The 22,575-nt window shown below is 50.6% G+C and overlaps 1 protein-coding gene across 1 annotated transcript in view; it reads left to right on the forward strand.

The window, feature by feature from the left end:
- Positions 1-22,575, forward strand: part of BICRA (BRD4 interacting chromatin remodeling complex associated protein) — a 97,559-nt gene that overhangs the window by 47,074 nt on the left and 27,910 nt on the right. Inside the window, 4 exon segments of the mRNA XM_025368029.1 lie at positions 16,697-16,798; positions 19,954-19,999; positions 20,103-20,145; positions 22,238-22,303. Coding sequence (XP_025223814.1) covers positions 19,959-19,999; positions 20,103-20,145; positions 22,238-22,303 — 150 coding nt within the window. The 5' untranslated portion in view covers positions 16,697-16,798; positions 19,954-19,958.

Genomic DNA, 22,575 nt, shown 5'->3' on the forward strand with positions numbered 1-22,575 from the left:
TTTCTTAATCAGATGGTAACGTTTTAAACATGCCATTCTGCATTTTACTTTTCCATGCAGCAATAGTCTGGGAGATCTTTCCCTGTCTTTCCCTATCGGTACACAGAGAACATCCTCGTTCTTATTTTGTTTTTTTGAGACAGGATCTCGCGCTGTCCCCCAGGCTGGAGTGCAGGATCTCAGCTCACTGCAACCTCCACCCTCACTGGCTCAAGCGATCCTCCCACCTCAGCCTCCCCAGTAGCTGGGATTACAGGCACACACCACCACACCTGGCTAATTTTTATATTTTAGTAGAGACAGGGTTTCATCATGTTGGCCTGGCTGGTCTGGAACTCCTGACCTCAAGTGATCCTCCTGCCTCGGCCTCCCAAAGTGCTGGGATTACAGGCATGAGCCACTGTGCCTGGCCTCATTCTTTTTTTTTTTTTCAATGACATCTTTATTGACATATAATTCACGTACCATAAAATGCACCCATCTAAAGTGTAGCAATTCAGTGGTTTTCAGTATATTCATAGAGTTATGCAGACATCACCACAATCCATTTTAGAACATTTTCATCATCTCAAGAAGAAACCGTACCCATGAGCAGCCGCTTTGAATTTCTCCCTCCCCGCAGTCCTTAGCAACCATGCATCTACTTTCCATCTCTCTGGGTTTGCCTGTTCTGGACAGTTTGCATAAATGGAATCATGGAATATATGGCCTTTGTGCCTGGCTCCCTTCACTCGGTGTCATGCGTTCCAGGTTCATGCATGTTGGAGCGTGTGCCAGTGTTTCCTTCCTTCCTTATGGCGCAGTAATAGTCTGTGATATGGATACACCACATCTATTTATCTGTTCATCCACAGACGGGCATTTGGGTCCTTTCCACCTTTTGCCTCTTGCAAGTAAAGGAGCTGCGGATGTTCACAGGCCAGTCTTTGTTTTGTTTTGTTTTGAAACCGAGTTTCGCTCTTGTTGCCCAGGCTGGAGTGCAGCGGTGCAATCTCAGCTCACTGCAACTTGTGCCTCCCAGGTTCAAGCGACTCTCCCGCCTCAGCCTTCCCAGTAGCTGGGACTACAAGTGTGAGCCACTGCGCCCAGCCTCGGGCCAGTTTTTGTGTAGACGTAGGTTTTCGTCTCTCTTGGGTCTATAAGTAGGAGTGGAATTGCTGGGTCACGTGGCAACTCTATGTTTAACTTTTAGAGGAACTGCCCAGCGGGTTTCCACAGCAGCTGCACCCTTTGACAGTCCCACCAACAGTGAGTGAGGGTTCATGTTCCGCCACACCCTCACGAACACTTGCCCTTGTCTGTCTCCTTGATTGGAGCTATCCTAATGGGTGCGAAATGGTATCCTATGGTTCTGATGTGCACTTCCTAGGTGGCTAATGATGTTGAGTATCTTGTCATGGCCATTTGTATACCTCTTTCTTTTTTTGTACAGCTGCATACTATTCCCCTGTTTAGAGAAACTGTAGTTTATTTAACCCATTTACTACTGCAATAGTCCTGCCCAAGTAATTAAAAAAAAAAAAAATCAACCGGTTTTTTTTTTTTGAGATGGAATCTCGCTCTGTCGCCCAGGCTGGAGTGCAGTGGCCGGATCTCAGCTCACTGCAAGCTCCGCCTCCTGGGTTTACGCCATTCTCCTGCCTCAGCCTCTTGAGTAGCTGGGACTACAGGCGCCCGCCACCTCGCCCGGCTAGTTTTTTTTTGTATTTTTTAGTAGTTTCACCGTGTTAGCCAGGATGATCTCGATCTCCTGACCTTGTGATCCACCCGTCTCGGCCTCCCAAAGTGCCGGGATTACAGGCTTGAGCCACCACGCCCGGCCTAAAATCAACCTGTTTACTACTGATGGCCAGTGGGTTGTTTCTAGTATCTCGCTATTATTATTATTTTTTTATTTTTATTTTTATTTTTTTGAGATGGAGCCTCACTCTGTCACCCAGGCTGGAGTGCAGTGGCGCGATCTCGGCTCACTGCAAACTCCACTTCCCGGGTTCACACCATTCTCCCGCCTCAGCCTCCTGAGTAGCTGGGACTACAGGCGCCCGCCACCGTCTTGCTATTATTAATAAAAACATAACTGTAAGGCCAGGGCATGGTGGCTCATGTCTGTAATCCCTGCACTTTGGGAGGCAGAGGTGGGAAGATTACTTGAGCCCAGGAGTTCAAGACCAGCCTGGGCAACATGGCAAGACTCCATCTCTGTGGAAAAAAAAAAAAAGCACAAAACAACACACCTGTTAAAGGCCCTAGCTGTATAATTTTGGTCATGTCAATGGTACCAGCAGGATATATTCCCATAAGTGAAGTCGGGCAGAGGGTGAACGCGTCTTGATCTTGACGAGTATCGTCCTGTGCAGTGGGTCCTCATTCTCCCAGGATACCAAATTTACAGATTCCTCTAATCGCGAGCGCTTACTCATAACCCCCAAATCAATAATGCACCATGCCATTCCCATGATTTACGGAGACTCACAGAATAGCAAAATATTTGAGTCACCTGGTGCACACATCCCCAGCCGCGGTCAAGCAACGCCACGCCCTGCTTTCTTATTATATCTCTTACTATAAACAGGTGCCCTTTTTGTAGTCTAGTTAGTGCCGTGTTTTCGACGTTTTTGTGCTTTGTGATTTTGCTGTTTAAAATGTCCCCAGTTTGGCCAGGCGCGGTGGCTCACGCCTGTAATCCCAGCACTTTGGGAGGCTGAGGCAGGTGGATCACCTGAAGTCAGGAATTCGAGACCAGTCTGACCAACACGGTGAAACCCTGTCTCTACTAAAAATACAAAAAAAAATGAGCTGGGTGTGGTGACGGGTACCTGTACTCGGAAGGCTGAGGCAGGAGAATCCCTTGAACCTGGGAGGCAGAGGTTGCAGTGAGCCAAGATCACACCAGAACTGCACTCTAATCTGGGTGACAGAGGGAGACTCTGTCTCAATTAAAAAACAGTCCCCGGTTTAGTGCTGAAGTGCTGTCTAACGTTTCTAAGCCCAGGAAAGTGGTAATGTGAGACTGGGCGTGGTAGCTCACGCCTGTAACCCCAGCACTTTGGGAGGCCAGGGTGGGAGAATCACTTGAGCCCAGGAGGTTGAGACCAGCCTGGGGAACATGGTGAGATCCTGTCTCTACACACACACACACACACACACGCACATGCACACACACACACACAAAATAGATAAATAAATAAATACATTTAAAAATTAGCTAAGTGTGGTGGCGCCCACCTGGGAGGATCACATGAGCCTGGAAGGTCAAGGCTGCCGTGAGTTCTCTTCACACCACTGCACTCCAGCCTGGGCAACAGTGAGACCCTGTCTCAAAAAAACAAAAACAAGAAGGCTGTGATGTGCCTTTCAGAGAAAATACACATATTAGAAAAACTTCTTTCAGGCACAAGTTAGGGTACTGCTGATGTGAGTAAGGCTCAATGTTAGTGAATCAAAAAATATACATTAAATAAGGTGTCTTCAAACAGAAACACACGTAAGCCAAAGTTATATATTGGGTGATGAAAGCATTGTGGCCAGAGGCTTTCAGGAACCTAACTTTGTATTTCCCCCGGGAGACATGGCTAATGTCTAAGTATTTGCTAATCCAGTGTTCACAGTCACTTTACAGATTCTGTAATATAGAACACAGCCACCTGGAATAACCACCAATTGCACAGGGAATTTTTTTCTACATGCTAGTGGTGCTTTACTGGGATCTAATTTATGTGCAGTAAAATGCACAAATCTTAAGTGCACAGCTTGATGAGTTTTGACAAATACTACCTGTATGAGCATCACTCAGATCTAGCTAGAGAACACGTCTATCATCTGAGAAGGCTCCCTCATAGCCTTTCCCAGACGTTCCTGCATCCCTCCCTTGAAGTGGTCACATGTCGGATTTTTCCCCCCCACTATAAATCAGTTCCGGGTGTTCTAGATTTTTTTTTTTTTTTTTAGACGGAGTCTTGCTCTGTTGCCCAAGCTGGAGTGCAGAGAGGCGATCTCGGCTCACTGCAAACTCTGCCTCCCGGGTTCAAGAGATTCTCCTGCCTTAGCCTTCCGAGTAGCTGGGACTACAGGTGCCCACCACCATGCCCGGCTAATTTTTTGTGTTTTTAGTAGAGACGGGGTTTCACCATGTTAGCCAGGATGGTCTTGATCTCCCGACCTAGTGATCCACCTGCCTTGGCCTCCCAAAGTGCTGGGATTACAGGCGTGAGCCACCGCGCCGGGCCGATGTTCTAGATCTTTACACAAATGGACTCACACTTCCTTTGCCCAGCATGATCCATTTAAGACTCATTTGTATTGTTGCGTGTAGAAGTCCTTCATTCCCTTTTACTGCCAAGCTGTATTCTGTCGTGTGGATGTAACAATGTATCCATTTACCTGTTGATGACTGTCTGTGCTGTTTACATTTAGGGGCTTTTATGAATAAGGCTGCTGTGAAAAGTTTTGTACAGGTGCTTTTGTGGACATGCTTTTCACCTCCCTTGAGTAAATACCTTGGCATGACATTTGTTGGGTCATAGAGTTGGTATATGTTTAACTTTACTTAAGCCAGGCTTTAATTCTCTTCTGGGACAAGATGTCTAGGAGAAGGTCATTCCAGGGATGTTTGGCAGCTGAGGATTGTCAGGCCAGTAGGTCAGTGTCCCTCTGATACTCTCTCTCTCTCTCTCTCTTTTTTTTTTTTTTTCCCCTGAGTCTGTTTGCTAGGGAACCTCTGATTCTCTTGACCTTCCCCTCAGGAATGCATAATGGCTGCTGCTGCACCGGTCATTGTCATTGTATTCATAGCAGTCTTTCAAGCAAAAAGAAGGAGCAGGAGCAAACAGTCTTCCCAAGACAAGATTCTGCCTTTTTAGCCAAATGTGAAAACTTTCCCATATCCATTCTGAGCCGCAAGGGAGTCCGAGGAAGAATGTTTCTGGCCAAGGAGCCGGGGTCTTCACTCACTATGGTCCGTCCTCTGTTGACCAGGATGTTGGGGTTGGAAGTGTTTACCAGATCCTGGGCAACTTCTAAATTAGCCCTCCCGAGCCTCAGAGAAGACTTGGTGGGACTACTTGGTCAGGGGCCTGGACCTTGACCAGGAGCTGGTGGCTTGTGTTTGATACAAGAACAAGAACCCCGGGAGGAAAACTGAAGAGACAGAAGCTTCTAGGCCGGGCATGGTGGTTCATGCCTGTAATCCCAACACTTTGGGGGAGGCTGAGACGGGCAGATCACTTGAGGTCAGGAGTTCGCCAGGCGTGGTGGCGGGTGCCTGTAATCCCAGTTACTTGGGAGGCTGAGGCGGGAGGATCGCTTGAGCCCGGGAGGCAGAGTTTGCAGTGAGCTGAAATCATGCCACTGCACTCCAGCCTGGGTGACAGAATGAGACTTCGTCTCAAAAAATAAAAAAATAAAAAAAGAAGCAGCAGCTTCTAGAACAGTGATTCACAGAGTGTGGTCTGTGCCAGCAGTATCAGCATCACCTGGGAACTCGTTAGAAATGCAGAGTCTCAGGCCACACCGGGACCTGCCGATTCCCAGATTCCCAGATCTATATTAGGAACCAGTGGTCTACAAACCCATGTGCACGTCTTGGGGAACGTTTGTTTCCCCTTTGCTTCTCTTAGCTGCATTTTTTTCCCTGAATGCGAAGCCTGCTTCATTGCCTGATGACCTGTGTCCGGTGAACATAATCATTTCTTTTGTATTCCCGTCACCCACCCCGAATGCCTGTGCTTCACCCTCTCCCAGGGTTTTTCCTGTTTCTCATGAGCCAGCATTGAGAAAAATCCAAACCCTTTTGAGATACCTGGTTTTCTTGGCAAGGCTGCAGCTTTATAGCTGTATTTAGAACAGCGTCAAATGTAAAAAGGGAAAAGAGAAGACGCACAAAACGTTTCTAGTTTGTAACTACCTGTATAAAATAGGCTTTTAGGAGCTAGACATCAGTCGCTTTATGAGCAATCTAAGCTTCATGGAGCCCACTTTATTTGTTTAAACTAATTCAATGATTTTAGAGCTCTAAAGGTCACTAAAAATAAAGATGGTATAGATTTTAATTGCTCTTCAAATTGCTTTTTCTCTGTCTTTCCCAACAGGGGTGGAGGTGGGTGAAGAATCAACATTTTTTTCCCGTTTTCCTTTTCTAGCTTTGAAATAGACACATCATGCAAGAGGCTACATATCCAGGGCCCAGCCAGCTCTTACAGGGCTTTTGCATGCAATTGAAAACGGTGCTTGTCCGAGAGGGCATGACTCTGTGGTGTGTCGTTTGTATGAAATGGGAAAGGGGACTCCTTTCTCCATGTGGTTGCTACCCTTGTCTGGGGCTCATAGGTGTGAGCAGAACCTGGACTGGACTTGATGCCCCACTTGCCCCTTTGGATCCCTTTGTGCAGTGAACAACCTGTGCAGCTGTACATGGTGGTGCATACAAACACACACACACACACACACACACACACACACGTTTTCTTCTCTTTTCTTTTTTTTTTCTTTTCTTTTTCTTTTTTGAGACAGGGTCTCCTTCTGTCACCCAGGCTGTAATGCAGTGGCATGATCATGGCTCCCTGCAGCCTCAACCTCCCAGGCTCAAGCAATCCTCACACCTCAGCTACCCAAGTAGCTGGGACCAAAGGTGCACACTAGCACACCTGGCTAATTTGTAAAATTTTTTGTAGAGATGGGGTCTCATTGTTTTGCCCAGGCTACATATATATGTTCTATACTCAGTACATATTATATGCCTCTCTGTCTTAGAAACTTACATGTACATTAGTTTCCCATTGTTGCCGTAGCAAATACTACAGATGCGGGATCTTAAAACCGAAAGCTATTCTCGTATAGTTCCAGAGGCCCTAAGTCCAAAATCAGGGTGTCAGCAGGGCCACTGGGGTGGTCAGAGCTGTGCTCCCTTGGGATGCTCTAGGGAGGAGCCTAGAGCCTTCTTCGCCTGGTCCAGCCCCTGGAGCTCTAGGTGGTCCTTGGCTGGTAGCCACGTGACACTAAGCTTTGCCTCCTTCTTCACTTGGCCTTCTGCTCTTCTGTGACGTCTCCTTTGCTCTTAAGAGGACATTTATCATGGGATTTTGAGCCTACCTAGATAATCCAGGACAGTCTCATCTCAAAATTGTTAATCTAATTGTATCTACGAAGACCCTTTTTTCCAAATAAGGATGGCCACATCCGCAGGTTCTAGGATGTTTACGTATTTTTTGTGGTGGGGGCCACCATTCAACTCACTACAAACACCTTGGAAATACATCCTAAGAGCTTAACTTCTTGGCGTCATAGCATGTTAAGTCCATTACCAGGTGAATGCATCACCTCATTTGTCTGTCTGACCAAGGTGCACGGGAATGACTCATTCGAGGCATTTCAGGACAACGAAAGGGGTAGAGGACCTGGCCCGGGTGACTGGCGGAGGTGGGGAACCTGTCACAGTATACCCCTGCCACTGGGGTGGGGGGGGGAGATGGCCAGGCTGGCACCCATCATGTAGTTCCCATGGGCTTAGGAGTCTCAGCTGGGTTCAGATTCTCGCTCTTGGGTGACCTTGGACAAGTACCCAACCCTCTGGCCTCATTCTCCTCATCTGTGTAATGGGCATGAGGATAATGGCATCTGCTTTATGGGGTTGCTGTGAGAATGAAATGAAGTAAGCTGAAGCATTTAGTAGGCACTCAGCACACTTGGCGGGGGTGACGAAGATGATGAAGTCGGAGGTGGCCATAGCCAAGGGCTCATGGGACAGAATCTGACCCAGTCAAACACCCAGACTCCCAAACACCAGGGCTCGTAGCCACGTGGCCCAGGCAGAGGTTGGACTCATAGTTTGGGCAGGTCCAGCCGGTGGCCAGTGAGGAAGGGGGTTGGCGGGGAGGGGCAGAGGCTAGAGGGAGCCAGGCCTGGGAGGAGGGCTAATATGGTCGTTTGGACATGGCATCTCGGTGTCCAGTGCAGGGAAGGCATATAGGAGGAGCCGAGGCTGCTTGGGCAACATTTATTTACTAATCGGTAGGGAAGCTTTTGAGTATTTTAATGGCAGGAGCAGCCAGATGTGAATAAGCCAGATGTGAACCCAGGCTGGGTGATGAAGAAACGGTAGGGCCTAGATTTGGGCCAGCATAGTGGTCGTGGACAGGAGGGTGCTGATTGGAGAGATGTGGGAGGTGGGAGGGATAAAACTTGGATGAGTCAGGTGTGGGGTCAAACTTGGTTCCTAGTCCCCAGAGAGAGCTCTATCAGTGAGCTGTCACTACATAACACATAGCCCTGGCCGGGCACAGTGACTCATGTCTGTAATCCCAGCACTTTGGGAGGTCAGAATGGGAGGATCATTTGAGCCCAGGCATTTGAGACCTGCCTGGGCTGCATAGTTAATTTTTCTACAAAAAATTAACCAGGTGTGGTGGCGTGTGCCTGTAGTCCCAGCTCTTCAGGAAGCTAAGGTGGGAGGATCCCTGGAGCCCAGGAAGTCAAGGCTGCAGCGAGCTGTGATCGCACCACTGCAGTCCATCCTGGGCAACAGACCGAAACCCTGTCTTAGAAAATCAAAACAATAATAAACAGAGAAAGGAAAACCATGATCCCAACGGTTAGAATTTGGACTGGGCGTAGCTAAGTGCTTCTGGCCTGGGCTGGGTGTCTGTAGTCAGCTGTCGGGCAGCTGGTGACTCTGCGTCTAGGGCTTGGCTGGCTGTTGGCTGGGGTGATGGGGTGATGGGCACGTGGCTCTCATCCTCTTGCAGGCCAGCCTGGGCTTCTTCACCTGGCAGCTGGGCAAAGAGTGGAAGTCTGCCAGGCTCAGAATCACACACCGTCGGCCAGGCGCGGTGGCTCATGCCTGTAATCCCAGCACTTTGGGAGGCCAAGGCAGGTGGATAACGAGGTCAGGAGTTCGAGACCAGCCTGACCAACATGGTGAAACCCCGTCTCTACTAAAAATACAAAAATTAGGTGGGTGTGGTGGCGGGTGCCTGTAATCCCAGCTAATCAGGAGGCTGAGGCAGGAGAATCACTTGAACGCAGGAGGTGGAGGTTGCAGTGAGCTGAGATTGTGCCACTGCACTCCAGCCTGAGCGACAAAGCAAGACTCCATCTGAAAAAAGAATCACACACCATCACTTCCACCACATGCTGTTGGCCAGAGCAAGTCAAGAAGCCAGCCCAGGGGCAAGGGTTGAAGTCGTAGACCCCACTTCTTAATAGGAGGAGCTACAAAGAGTGTGGGGCAAGGGAGGAGAATTTCTGGCCACTTTGCGATCAACCATAGTGGCCTTTGTTTCAGATCCCCTTTCCACCAGCCCTCTCCTATTTCATTTGACCTCTCTTTTTTTTTTTTTTTTTTTTTGAGACGGAGTCTCGCTCTGTCCCCCAGGCTGGAGTGCAGTGGCCGGATCTCGGCTCACTGCAAGCTCCGCCTCCCGGGTTTATGCCGTTCTCCTGCCTCAGCCTCCCGAGTAGCGGCCTTTCTTCTTAATCAGTGACCCACAAAGAGCAGCCCTTGACCCATGTAAGAGGCCTTGCCGTGGGCTGCAAAGATAATCCAGAAATGGAAGCTCTTTTGCATCAGGTTGTATTTGTCTGCAAATAATGGGAAACCAAATAATGGCTTAAACCATAAGGATTAACAAGTTTGGAGGCGGGCAGCCCATGAAAAGTTATTAATACAGTCAGGCCGGGTGCGGTGGCTCACGCCTGAAATCCCAGTACTTTGGGAGGCCGAGGTGGGCGGATCACTAGAGGTCAGGAGTTTGAGACCAGCCTAGCTAACGTGGTGAACCTCGTCTCTACTACAAATACAAAAAGTAGCCGGGCATGGTGGTGGGCGCCTCTAATCCCAGCTACGCAGGAAGCTGAGGCAGGAGAGTCACTTGAACCTGGGAGGCGGAGGTTGCAGTGAGCCAAAATCGCGCCACTGCACTCCAGCCTGGGCGACAGAGCGAGACTCCGTCTCAAAAGAAAAAAAGGAACACGGTCTTTTTGTCAGCTCCCATCAACCATCCTCTGCTGGTGGGCTTTTCAGCCTCAGGTTTGTTGCCTCATGGTTGCAGAATGGCTGCCACAGCTCTAGTCATCTCAACTGTATTCAAAACTGGAAGCAGGAGCAAAAGATTGTCTTTCTGGAAAAACTCTGTCTTTGTATTCTGGAAGAAAAACTTTCCCTGAATCTTCCCTGAAAGTCTCACTGAGCAGAACCTGTCTGTACACTTCGGTTTTTACTATTTGCAGAACTGTGTTTACTCTAACTGAAAGAAAGGCTGGGAAAGTGAGTGTCTGATAAAGGAGGTGGGAGTGCCTCTGGCTTAGTTCAATTATTTTAAGGCTATTTTGACACAACTGACAGTCCAAAATATGTTTCTGTGTGTCGCAGTGCACACACACACACACACACACATATTATTAAAACCAATTTCTCAAATGCTCACTCTTACCATGTATAGTACACGTTAATATCTTCTATTCCTTTCCATTCCATTCCATTCTTTTCCATGCTGTTTAATTATTTAAAGCAGTTCCTGGTCACAACCTGCTAATTTGATTTCACAACCTTCAAAGGCGTGACCCAGAGTTTGAGAGACTGGCCTAGAACAGTCTTTGTTTACATCTTAGCGTTGGCAAGTGTTACCCTGCACAGAGTCAGGCTTCTGTGAGCAGAGGAGGAGAGGTGGGGAAATGGTGTTTTAAAAAGCAACGGATAGACTTTGCCACATCATCTGCACTTCCTGATACCGTTCTGGAGACTTTTTATTACTGGCAAGCAACCTAAGGGTTACTCCAGTTTGTATTGGGAAATTAAAATCCGCCTGTTTGTGGAGCTTAGCCGGCCCTTTTAATTCCGTATCCTGCTAGCAGCCTGGCTTCTGCACAGCTCCTGATGACAGCGCAAAACTCCGATTGCATTACAAGTGGAGGAGAAATTCACACAATTTTCTGGAAGGACACTGTGTCATTGTTGCGTCATGGCTGTTCTCTGGAGCTGGTTGTGGTTTTCAGGCCCGGCCTTTCCTGCTTTTTATAGCGTGGTGGTGAGGAGTGAGGTCTTCAGAATCACAGGGTCTGAGTTCAAATTCTGGTGCCATGGTACGACCTGGGGCAAGTGTCCCGACCACCTCCGAGTCTCCTTTTCCTGTAAGATGTGCGTCAGCAGTGCTTCCGTGGGGATGGGGAGGGATCGGTGGATATGGAGTGAGCACAGGGGCTGGTACCCAGAAGCACTCAGGCAGTGCGAGCTCTTCAGGGTGTGCCAGGCAGCTTCAGCTGCGTGATGCCACAGTGACGAGTGAGCCCGGGTTGCAATGGCTCCTGGTGGCAGAGGCTGGCTTCTCGCTCATGTGTGTGCCCGGTGGGTTGGCTGTAGCTCTGTCCACATGTCCGCCCTGTTCTGGGACTCAGGGGAACTATGTGATGGCTCCCAAAGCTTCTGCCCCCCACCCCCCTACCCCACCCCGCAACCTCAGTCACTGCTTCAAAAGTTTCTGATTGTGGGGGGTAGGAGAGGGGTCTCCAGCACCCTCCCTGGCTGAGAACCACCGGCCATGCTCCCCAAGCCAGAATGGGGTCTGCTTCTGCCCTTTTGCTGTCCTTAGCAACCCCCACCAGACACACAGTAGGTGCCTACTAAATGTACATTTCAGCAGGTTGCCTCTTGAACAAATGAAAGCATTTGTTTAATTTCCTCTGCACATTCATTCATTCATCCCACAGATATTTGTTGAGCTCCTACTGTATGCCACATACCATGCCAGTCCCAGGGATCTTGCAGGGGACAAAACAAGCAAAGGTTCCTGTCCTGGGGGACATTTTGGTAGAGGAGACACACAGTAAACAACCAAACCATCAGACAGATGTATGATATTTGATGTTAAAATTTTGGTTTTATTTTATTTTTTTTGATACGGGTCTCGCTCTGTTGCCCAGGCTGGAGTACAGTGGCATGATTACGGCTCACTGCAGCCTAGAACTCCTGGGTTCAAGCAATTCTCCTGCCTCGGTCTCCTGAGTAGCTGGGATTACAGGTGTGCAACACCATGTCTGGCTGATTTTTTTATGTTTTTAATCCTCATGTGTGTCTTGAAAGGCTTCCTCTGCCTGCTGGGTTGAGAGCGACAAGACACCTAGCTGGCCTGGTGTGGGTGCACACAGTGCAGGTGCCGCAGCACCCCCAAAACCGCTCTTTTCCACTGCGTTTATCTCATCTGCAAAATGGGGGTAATACCAGGTGTTTGGAAGGATTCAAAGAACCCCGGTACCTGGCTGAAGCAGGGGATCTATTAACCGTTCCAAATACACACATAGGCCACGTGTGGCAAACAGCACCAAAGTGGGGCCAGGGACTTCTGTCCAGCCTCACTGGGCTGTGGCCCAAAATCTCTGGGAGTCGCCCCACTAGATAGCATCAACAGTGGCAGTTAAAATGATTATGACTAGTGTGCACACTGCCTACAGAGTGCTTTAGGACATGGATTAAAGATGTTCCTATGTAACAGTCCCATGGAGGACATAGTGTTATCCTCCCCCATTTTCCAGATGGGGAAACTAAGGCACAGAGGGGATGAGTAACTTGTCTTGGGGTACACGGCTGGGAATGGGAAGTGGCAGCCCAGGGATGGGAGCCTCAGAATTGGTCAAGATGCACTTGATTCCTGCTGTGAGCATGCGCAGGCAGCAACCCCAGCCCCTCGCCCAATTTCTTTTTTTTTTTTTTTTTTTGGAGCTCTGTCGTCCAGGCTGGGGTGCAGTGGTGCAATCTCAGCTCACTGCAGCCTCTGCCTCCTGGGTTCAAGCAATTCTTCTGCCTCAGCCTGCTGAGTAGCTGGGATTATCGGTGTGTGCTACCACGCCCAGCTAAGTTTTGTACTTTAGTAGAGACGAGGTTTCACCATGTTGACCAGGCTGGTCTTGAACTCCTGACCTCAGTTGACCTGCCCACCCTGGCCTCCCAAAGTGCTGGCATTACGGGTGTGAGCCACCACGCCCGGCCTTCTTTTCTTTTTGAGGTGGAGTCTCACTCTGTCGCCCAGGCCGGAGGACAGTGGTGCGATCTTTGTTCACCACAGCCTCGGCCTCTCTAGCTCAAGCGATTCTCCCACCTCAGCCTCCCGAGTAGCTTGGACCACAGGGGCCCACCACCACCCCCGGCCAATTTTAAATTTTTTGGTAGAGATGAGGTCTTGTTGTGTTGCCCAGGCTGGTTCTCCAACTCCTGAGCTTAAGCCATCCTCCTGCCTCAGCCTCCCTGCCTCGGCTAGGGAAGGTTACAGGTGTGAGCTACCCACGCCTCCCTCCTTTTTCATTTTTTCAAGTGAAATTTTCCTGTGTTGAAACACAGAAAGCCGAGCTGTTAAATTCTGAACACTCACATAACCACAGCTTGGTCACAACACGGAACGTGTCCCTCTCCCCAGGACATTCCCGTTCACATCTTTAATGTTGTCATTGGAATGAAAGCACACAAATAGAAAATCCGCAGAGAGAGCTCTCCAGCCTCCACTTCGAAATTCAGCCTCGGGACTGGTTTGCAGAAGCCCCACGGGAGCTGCACCCCCTCCGGTCTCTAATTCTGCTGGTAGGTAGGTCGTGCACAGAGCTTGGGCCACACCTGCCAGAGCCAGGGAGGAGGCATGAACAGACGTGAACCCTTCGTCTTGGGAGCTCATGCACACCTCCAGGCCAGGAGCAGGGCACCCGCATTCCAGAGGAAAAGAATCCTGTGTTCCAGGGTCTTGCGACATCTGCTTTCTAGATCTTTCTGGGATCAGGACCTGAGAGGAAGAGAGAAAGCCACTTGCCACTCCTGTCCCTTCCTCCCTCTTCCATGCCAGTCCCTTTATCTCCTTTTCCAATCTGAAGGATCCCAGGCATTCATAAAATGATAACAGAGACGCATACCCCCGTCACCCAGCCCCGCAATAGTGCCTGAACATTCTGCTGTATTTGTTTCAGATCCTACGAGAGAAGTAGCAGGAGATGGTCGCCTGTGGGGTAGTGGTTAAGGGCGAGGCCTCTGCAGTGAGCCTGCCTGGGCTCAAATCCCAGCCTGGGCAGGGCGCAGTAGCTCACACCTGTAATCCCAGCACTTTGGGAGGCCAAGGGGGGTGGATCACCTGAGGTCAGGAGTTCAAACCAGCCTGGCTGACATAGTGAAACTGTCTCTACTAAAAATATAAAAAATTAGCTGGGCATGGTGGTGCATGCCTGTAATCCCAGCTACTCGGGAGGCTGAGGTAGGAGAATCACTTGAACCTGGGAAGCAGAGGTTGCAGTGAGCCGAGATCGCATCATTGCACCCAAGAAGGGGAAAAAAAAAAAAAAAAAAAAAAAAAAAAAAAAAAAAAAATCCCAGCCTGACCCCTTACCAGCTACAGGATCTCGGCCAGATGACTAACCTCTCTGAGCCTATTTCCTCATCTACTGTGTAGGGATCACAGAAGCACCTGCCTCTGAGGATTTAGGGAAGGCGAATGAGTTGTACGTGCGGGGTACCTAAACCAGCACCCGGCACATAGCAGGCCCACAATCAGTGGTTGTTTTATTGTCACAGTCAGTCCTCGTCCTTCACAGATCCCGTATTTGTGAATTCACCTACTTGCGAAAATAGGTAACCGCAAAACAGTGCTGGTCATTTGCAGAAGTGGGTAGAGTGGCCAGAAAAATTGAGCTGCCTGACATGCAGGTTCCCAGCTGAGGTCGGGCCAAGCAGCACTCTGATGTCTTGTTTCAGCTCAGATTGCAAAGCAGTGTCCTTTTTGCAATTGATTTAGTGCCACATTTTTCATATCTTTGTGAGTCTTTTTTTTTTTTTTTTTTTTTTTTTGAGATGGAGTCTCACTGTGTCACCCAGGCTGGAGTGCAAGTGGCGCGATCTCGGCTCACTGCAAGCAGCTCCGCCTCCTGTGTTCAAGTGATTTTCGTGCCTCGGTCCCCTGAGTAGGCGCGACTACAGGCACCCGCCACCACGCCTGGCTAATTTTTTCTATTTTTAGTAGAGACTAAAGGGTTTTGCCATGTTGGCCAGGCTGGTCTCGAACTCCTGGCCTCAAGTGATTTGCCCACCTCAGCATCCCAAAGTGCCAGGCTACAGGCATAAGCCACTGCGCCCGACGGTCTTTGTGCTTCTTATTGGTGATTTCTCTGTTTAAAATGGCTCCTAGGCCAGATGCGGTGGCTCACTCCTGTAATCCCAACACTTTGGGAGGCTGAGGTGGGTGGATCATTTCAAGTCAGGAGTTTGAGACCAGCCTGGCCAATATGGTGAAACCCTGTCTCTACTTAGCCGGGTGCAGTGGCACACGCCTGTATCCCAGCTACTCGGAAGGCTGAGGTGGGAGAATCACTTGCACCCAGGAGACGGAGGTTGCAGTGAGCCAAGACTGCATCACTGCACTCCAGCCTGGGTGACAGAGCAAGACTCACAAAAACTACAAATAAATAAAATAAAATGGCTCCAAGCAGGGTGTAGAAATCTAGTGTTCCTAAGGGCAGTGAGGCTGTGATGTGCCTTCTGGAGAAAACACCTGTGTTAGAGAAGCTTCCTTCAGATAGGAGTTATAGTCCTGTTGGCCGTGAGTTCAATGTGAATGAATCAACAATATAGATTAAATAAGATGTCTTCAGACAGAAACGCATATAAGTCAAGGTGATGTATTGATTGATGGGCGAAAATATTGTGGCCAGAGCCTGGCAGGAACCTAGCCTTGTATTTTCCCCAGGAGCAGCGGCTCAGTGTTCACGGTGACTTTCTAGAACCTCACTACTGCAAATAGCAAGAATTGGCTGTATTTTGTTAGACTGAAGTACCAGTAAATGACACAGTATAATGTTATGTGCTATAGTGTATGTGCCACACATATGTAGTATATATACGGGATAATAGTATGTATAGTGTGGTTTTGTTCGATTTAATTTTTTTATTTTTATTTTATTTTATTTTTATTTTTGAGATGGAGTCTCGCTCTGTCACCCAGGCTGGAGTACAGTGGTGCAGTTTCGGCTCACTGCAAGCTCCGCCTCCTGGGTTCATGCCATTCTCCTGCCTCAGCCTCCCAAGTAGCTGGGACTACAGGCGCCCGCTACCTCGCCTGGCCACTTTTTTGTATTTTTAGTAGAGGCGGGGTTTCACCGTGTTACCCAGGGTGGTCTCGATCTCCTGACCTTGTGATCCACCTGTCTCGGCCTCCCAAAGTGCTGGGATTACAGGGGTGACCCACTGCACCCACCAGATTTTTTTATTTTTGAGAGAGGGTCTCACTGTCGCCCAGGCTGCAGTGTAGTGCCACTATCCTAGCTCGCAGCATCCTTGACCTCCTGGGCTCAAGCAATCCTCCTGCCTCAGCCTTTCGAGTAACTGGAACTACAGGCAAGCAACCATGCCCAGCCAAAAAAATTTCTTTTTATGGAGACAAGATCTCGCTGTGTTGCCTAGCCAGGTTGGTCTTGAACTCCTGGGCTGCAGTGATCCTCCTGCCTCAGCCTCCACAAGTGCTGGATTTACAGGCGTGAGCCACTGCACCAGCTATTTTGTGTGATTTTAAACTTTTTAAACTTCCCTTGAATGTCACCTTTTCAGCCTCCCATCTCTGTTCCGTCCCCCTCCTTTGTCCATCCCTCTCCCACCTACCTCCTATAGCTCTGTCCATGTGTGACCACGTCTTTTTCCTTTTCACTGACTTTCTCACTCACTGTCTGTCTCTCATTTTCTCCACAGCTGGCCCCCAAGAGGACCCTTACCAAGTCCCCAGCTGGGGGCCCCGCGTAGACCTGGAGTGGACACGCCCCTCCTTCCCTTCATGATTCGTTTGTAGCGCAGGTAACCAGCGAAGCATCTCTGTTATTCCTGGAGGGGCAACCGTCTCTCATTCCACCTCCCGAGCACCACCTTGGCCCCTGGATGAGGAAGGAGCATTCCTGCCTGGAAGAGCCTGGCTAAGCAGTGTCTCCGGCTCTTTCTTCTTCCACCTGGGCCCCCTGGGTCATTGGGCCATCACCCTGCCTCTGCATTAGTGCAGGCAAAATCTTTCTCCCTGCCCCTTTCCACTTTTCTCCAGATTCTTTGCAGACCGTGCCTTTGCGTGCCTTCTATGAGTGGGTTGGGGAGGGAAGGGGCTCATAGGTCATGGATCTGGTGACACAGCGGGAGGAAGCCTGGTGGGGCTGGGATATGGAGCAGGTGAGAGCACGTCCTCACCACTTCCTAAGGCAGCAAGAGCCCTGGGGACAGTCCCCACAGCCAACCCCTGAGAAGGAGAGTAATTGGCATGTGGGGCTCTGGGGATGCATGTGTCTCTGTCTGTGCTGCAGGGAGGGGGATCCGTGAACCCTGGAAAAGTATGTGTCATATTTCTTACCCACATGCATGTTTTGGCGTGAAACATGCATGTGTCATCAGATTTTTCACAGTATGATTCAGCAAATACCCCCCAACCTACTGTGGGAGGTCCCTGGCCAGGGCTCTTCATTATGTCACTGAGCACTGGGGATGGACGACTTGGGGGTGGCACTGGGGAGGCCCCCGTTAGGGAAGTTCAGAGTATGCTGTCAGGGTGAGAGACTGTGTACCAGCCGAGAGTTCATGTAAGATTTTATATGTGAGGTTTTTGGGTGGGGATGGTGACCCATGGCAGTTGTCATGTCATCAGTGAGGTTTGGGACCCCCTACCCCAATGAAAAAAGAGGGTAAGGGAACTCCACGGTCCTGAGCTGTAAATTCCCACCATTCAGGGATCAGGTCTTCTTTTCCATTGTGTATTGTATGTGTCATTGGGAGGAGAGGGGGGGCAGAGGGTACAGGAAGCGACAAAGGGATGAGTGACTGGAAGGATGGGTCTGTGTGGGTATTTGACAGAAGGGAAGGAGGGGTGTTTGGATGGAAGCTTGGAAGGATGGAGGGATGGGTAGGTAGATGGTGGAAGGATGGAGGGATGGTTAGGTAGATGGATGGAGGATGAAGGGATGGGGAAGTAGATGGGTGGAAGGATGGAGGGATGGGTGGGTAGATGGATGGAAGGATGGAGGGGTGGGTGGGTAGATGGAAGTATGGAGGGGGAGGGATGGGTAGGTGGATGGAAGGATGGAGAGATGGGTAGGTAGATGGATGGAAGGATGGAGGGATGGGTAGGTAGATGGATGGAAGGAGGGAGGGATGGGTAGGTGGATGGATGGAAGGATGGAGGGATGGGAAGGTAGATGCATGGAAGGATAGAAGGATGGATAGGTAGGTGGATGGAAGGATGGAGGGATGGGTAAGTAGATGCATGGAAGGATAGAAGGATGGATAGGTGGGTGGATGGAAGGATGGAGGGATGGGGAGGTAGATGGGTGGAAGGATGGAGGGATGGGTGGGTAGATGGGTGGAAGGATGGAGGGATGGGTAGGTAGATGGATGGAAGGATGGAGGATGGGTAGTAGATGTATGGAAGGATGGAGGGATGGGTAGGTAGATGGATGGAAGAAGGGAGGGATGGGTCGGTGGATGGATGGAAGGATGGAGGATGGGTAGGTAGATGGATGGAAGGATGGAGGATGGGTAGGTAGATGGATGGAAGGATGGAGGGATGGGTAGGTAGATGGATGGAAGGATGGAGGGATGGGTAGGTAGATGCATGGAAGGATAGAGGGATGGATAGGTAAGTGGATGGAAGGATGTAGGGATGGGTGGGTAGATGGATGGAAGGATGGAGGGATGGGTAGATGGATGGAAGGATGGAGGGATGGGTAGATGGATGGAAGGATGGAGGGATGGAGGATGGGTAGGTAGATGCATGGAAGGATGGAGGATGGGTAGGTAGATGGATAGAAGAATGGAGGGATGGGTAGGTAGATGGAAGGATGGAGGGAGGAAGAGACTGATGGCTGGAGGGAGGAAGGAGGAAGCTTTGGAGGGAGAGTTGTCTAGTTAAATGTTTCTGAGGGCTGGTTGGATGTTCAGAGGGATGTTTGGAGAGATAAAGAAGTGGATGAGTGGATGGAGGCAGGGAAGGGAGGGATGTTTTGGAGGGTTGGAGGAATATTTGGAGGGGTGTTTGAAGGGAGGGAAGGCTAGGTGGATGTGAGGGTGGATGGGTAAATAAATAACAGAGAATACCTGCTTCCCCTGGTGTCAGATGGGAGTCAGATGGGAATAACGATCCCTTCCCTATGGGGGTGGAACAAGCTAACATTGCTGAAGTGCTCAGACAGTGCCTGGCACCTAGCGAGTGCTCGACAAATGTTAGCCATCCTCATCCTCATCATTCAGACCATGGGGCTCAGCCTTACCCTGGTGGCTTCTCTGACTCAGAACTCCCCTCCTCATGAGCCCCTTTCTCTTGCTTCTGCCTCAGCTTCCCACCACCCTCCCCTTCCTCGGGAACACACTGCAGACGTCTTCAAGGGCCACTCAGAGCCTTGAGCCACAAAGCCCTTCTTGTTGTCTACACTGGCTCCCTCACTCCTTCACCTGTTTATATGTAGGACAGACCCCCACCACACGCCCCATGTCTGGGGAGGCAAGACAGCAGGGTGGTGAAGAGCAGGGCTCAGGAGCCAGGATTCCTAGGTTCCAGGCCTGGCTTTGCTGCCTGCTTGCTGGGAGACGGAGGATGACCCTCCCAGTGCCTCCAGTTCTCATCTGCAAAGTACGGGCCGTGGGGCCCCTCCTGGGATATCCTGAGGATTAGCTTAGTGTGTGTGAGGCACAGTCAGGACCCACTTAGTCTTGGTTGATACCATCATCATCATCATCATCATCATCATCATCAGGTGCTGGGAGAGTCAGAGTGGGAGGAAAAGGACCCTGTCCCTGGTCAGGGGTTTCTGGCTGGGAGGGCACCTGGGGGTATTCCTTGTCCCCGTCTATCCCCATGAACTCAAGGGAACAGAAACTCTGACCCCCTCCAGGGGGTTCCCCTGAAGGGAGGGGGCCAGGCAAGCTGCCAAAATCTAACCTTGTCTCCCTCGCCCTCTTCCTGACCCCACCCCATCCAGTGGCGATGGATGATGAGGATGGGAGATGCTTACTAGACGTGATTTGGTGAGTAACGGGCTCCCCACCCCCTGCCCTCTGTCTCACCCCCTCCCTTCCCTCCCCTCCCCAGCTCCTTACCTCCTCAGCTTCTCTTCCTCTTCTCTTCCAGTGATCCACAGGCCCTCAATGACTTCTTGCATGGATCTGAGAAGGTAAGCTTGGGCGCAGGGAGAGGCATTCCCTATGTGGGGGGGGGCTGTATAATTGGGAGTGAGGGACAGGGAGAGACACGTCCCCTTGATGCAGTAGCCATCTGCCTTGTGGCTTCTAACGCCAGGCACTGGAGTTACGGCAATGAGCAAAACTCATGGTAAATCCCCGTCCTCCTGCCATGGACACCTCCTTGGTAAACAAAGAAACCAGTCACTAATAAAGGTCATGGTGAAAAGTACCATGCAGAGTATGATGAAAAAATAATAACGTCATTTGCACAATGAAAGAGGTTTAAAAGAAAATAAATGAGTCCCAGGGGCTCCTTTAGATAGTGTGGTCAGAGAGCGTCCCACAAGGGAGTTAACATTGAAGGTGAGACCTGAAGGATCACAGCAAGGTGGCCAGGGCCGGTGCTCCTGGCAGGGGGAACAGCAAGTTCAAAGGTGGGAGAGAGCTTGGCATGGTTGAGGAACAGAAAGGAGGCTGGTGGGGCCAACCTGAAGGGGAAACTAGTAGGAGGTGAGACTGTAGTAGGTAAAAACCACCAGGTTATGCAGGCCTGGAAGCCCAATAGAGGAGTTGTTATTTTTATTCTGAATGTGACAGGCAGCTCTGATGGGCTCTTAAACAAGAGAATGCCATATTTGATTTGCTGCCCAGAGAACAGAACAAAATGGGGAAAAGTAGAAGTCTGTTGAGCTCTGAGCAGCTGTATCAGTATCTATGGCTGTGTAACAGATTATCCCAGCATGCAGTACCTTCAACAATTGTTAGAGCTCTTGCAGTGTCCAAGGGTCAGGAATCTGGGAGCAGCTTAGCTGGGTGGTTCAGGCTCAGGGACTCTCATGAGGTTGTAGTCAAGCTGTGGGCTGGGGCTGCAGTCATCCGAAGGCTTGACTGGGGCTGGCAGATGTGCTTCCACCAGGACTTATTCCCGTGGCTGTTGGCAGGAGGCCTCAGCTCCTCACCACGGGGGCCTCTCCATAGTGCTGCTTGAGTGTCTTCACAGCATGGCAGCTGGCTTCCCCCAGAACGACTAATCCGAGAGAGAACACAGGAGGAACCCGCAGTGCCCTTAATGATGCAGTCTCCAAAGTCCCACGCCCTTCCTCCCATCACACTGTATTCACTAGAAGCTAATCAGTCAGTCTGGCCAGCACTCAGAGGGAGGAGAATTGAGCTCCACCTCTTGAAAGAAGAGGTATCAAATAATTTGTAGAGCAGAGGCATGAGCAATGGGATGATGGCAGCCTGGGCCATGGTGCAGGCAGTGGGGGAGGCATGCGGCACTGGATTTGGGATCTCTCTGGGAGGTGGCATCAGCTGGACTTGCTGGTGGACTCGATGTTGAGGGGGAGAGAGTGTCCACCATGGCTCCTGGATTTTGGCTTGGGCAACTGAGTGGATTCTGGTGCCATTTTCTGAGGTTGGAAATTTGGGGAAGATTCCGGAAGTCCAGGTGGTGCTGGTGGATGTACAAGTTGGGGTTCTGGAGAGATGTCCAGCTGGACAAGAAATTAGGGAAGCCCCAGCCACAGCCAGACATTCACTGGGCACATTCGTGGATGCCAGGGCCTGTTCTGGGCACTAAGGATGGTGCTCGGCATCCGAGAAGGCCCTGCCCTTCCAGAGACGGCACCGCAGGGCTTGTCAGGTGTCCGGATGGTGGGCGTGTCAGGCACTCAGGCTGCATTGGGAATAGAGTACTTAGTGAGAAGGCACAGGAGCTGTTGGACCACAGGTGACCACTGCTGAAGGTTGTGCTACTGGAAAGACTGGGGGCAATGGCAGGGCACAGCTTGGGCAGAGGCGTGGTGGAGGCAGGATTCTGGAATTCAAGGCAGTCACCACAGGATCGTTTTGCAGGCCAGGCTCAGGGACTCAGCGCTGGGGATGCCTTGGGTTTTAGGCAGGCACCCAAGCCCCTGCCTTTGGGGCCTCTTCTCGGAGGCCAGAGTTTCCCATACCCCCAGCCTTCTCCCATCCTAACCCTTGTCTTTTTGTCCCGAGTGACCCTAAATTGGTTTCTGCTCCAGAGCATGGGCCTGCCCTGCTGACCTTTGACCTTGGATGGGGTGGGTCTTGTTGCAGCTTGACAGTGATGACCTCCTGGATAATCCCGGGGAGGCCCAAAGTGCCTTCTATGAAGGTCCTGGGGTAAGTGCCGTGGCTCCCAATCTTCGCCTGAGCTGTTGGGGCCGCCAGTGGGAGGGGGGCCCTGAAGGCAAGAGGGGAGGCTTGGGCTCATCTCCTGAGGGCCGTTGACAGGAGGAGGGCGGGGGTGGGCCTCTGAGGGTGGCTGGACCACCCTGGCAGTGCAGGAGGGAGCAGAGCTGGGGAGCCCTGAGGGTGGCCAACATGGGCAAGGCTGACCGTGCATTGCAAGGCCCCTCGGGGAAGAGGTGAGGATCCCCGAGGCTTTGGGGCCC

The sequence above is a fragment of the Theropithecus gelada genome, chromosome 19, assembly GCF_003255815.1.
Source record: "Theropithecus gelada isolate Dixy chromosome 19, Tgel_1.0, whole genome shotgun sequence".
Taxonomy (NCBI): Eukaryota; Metazoa; Chordata; class Mammalia; order Primates; family Cercopithecidae; genus Theropithecus; species Theropithecus gelada.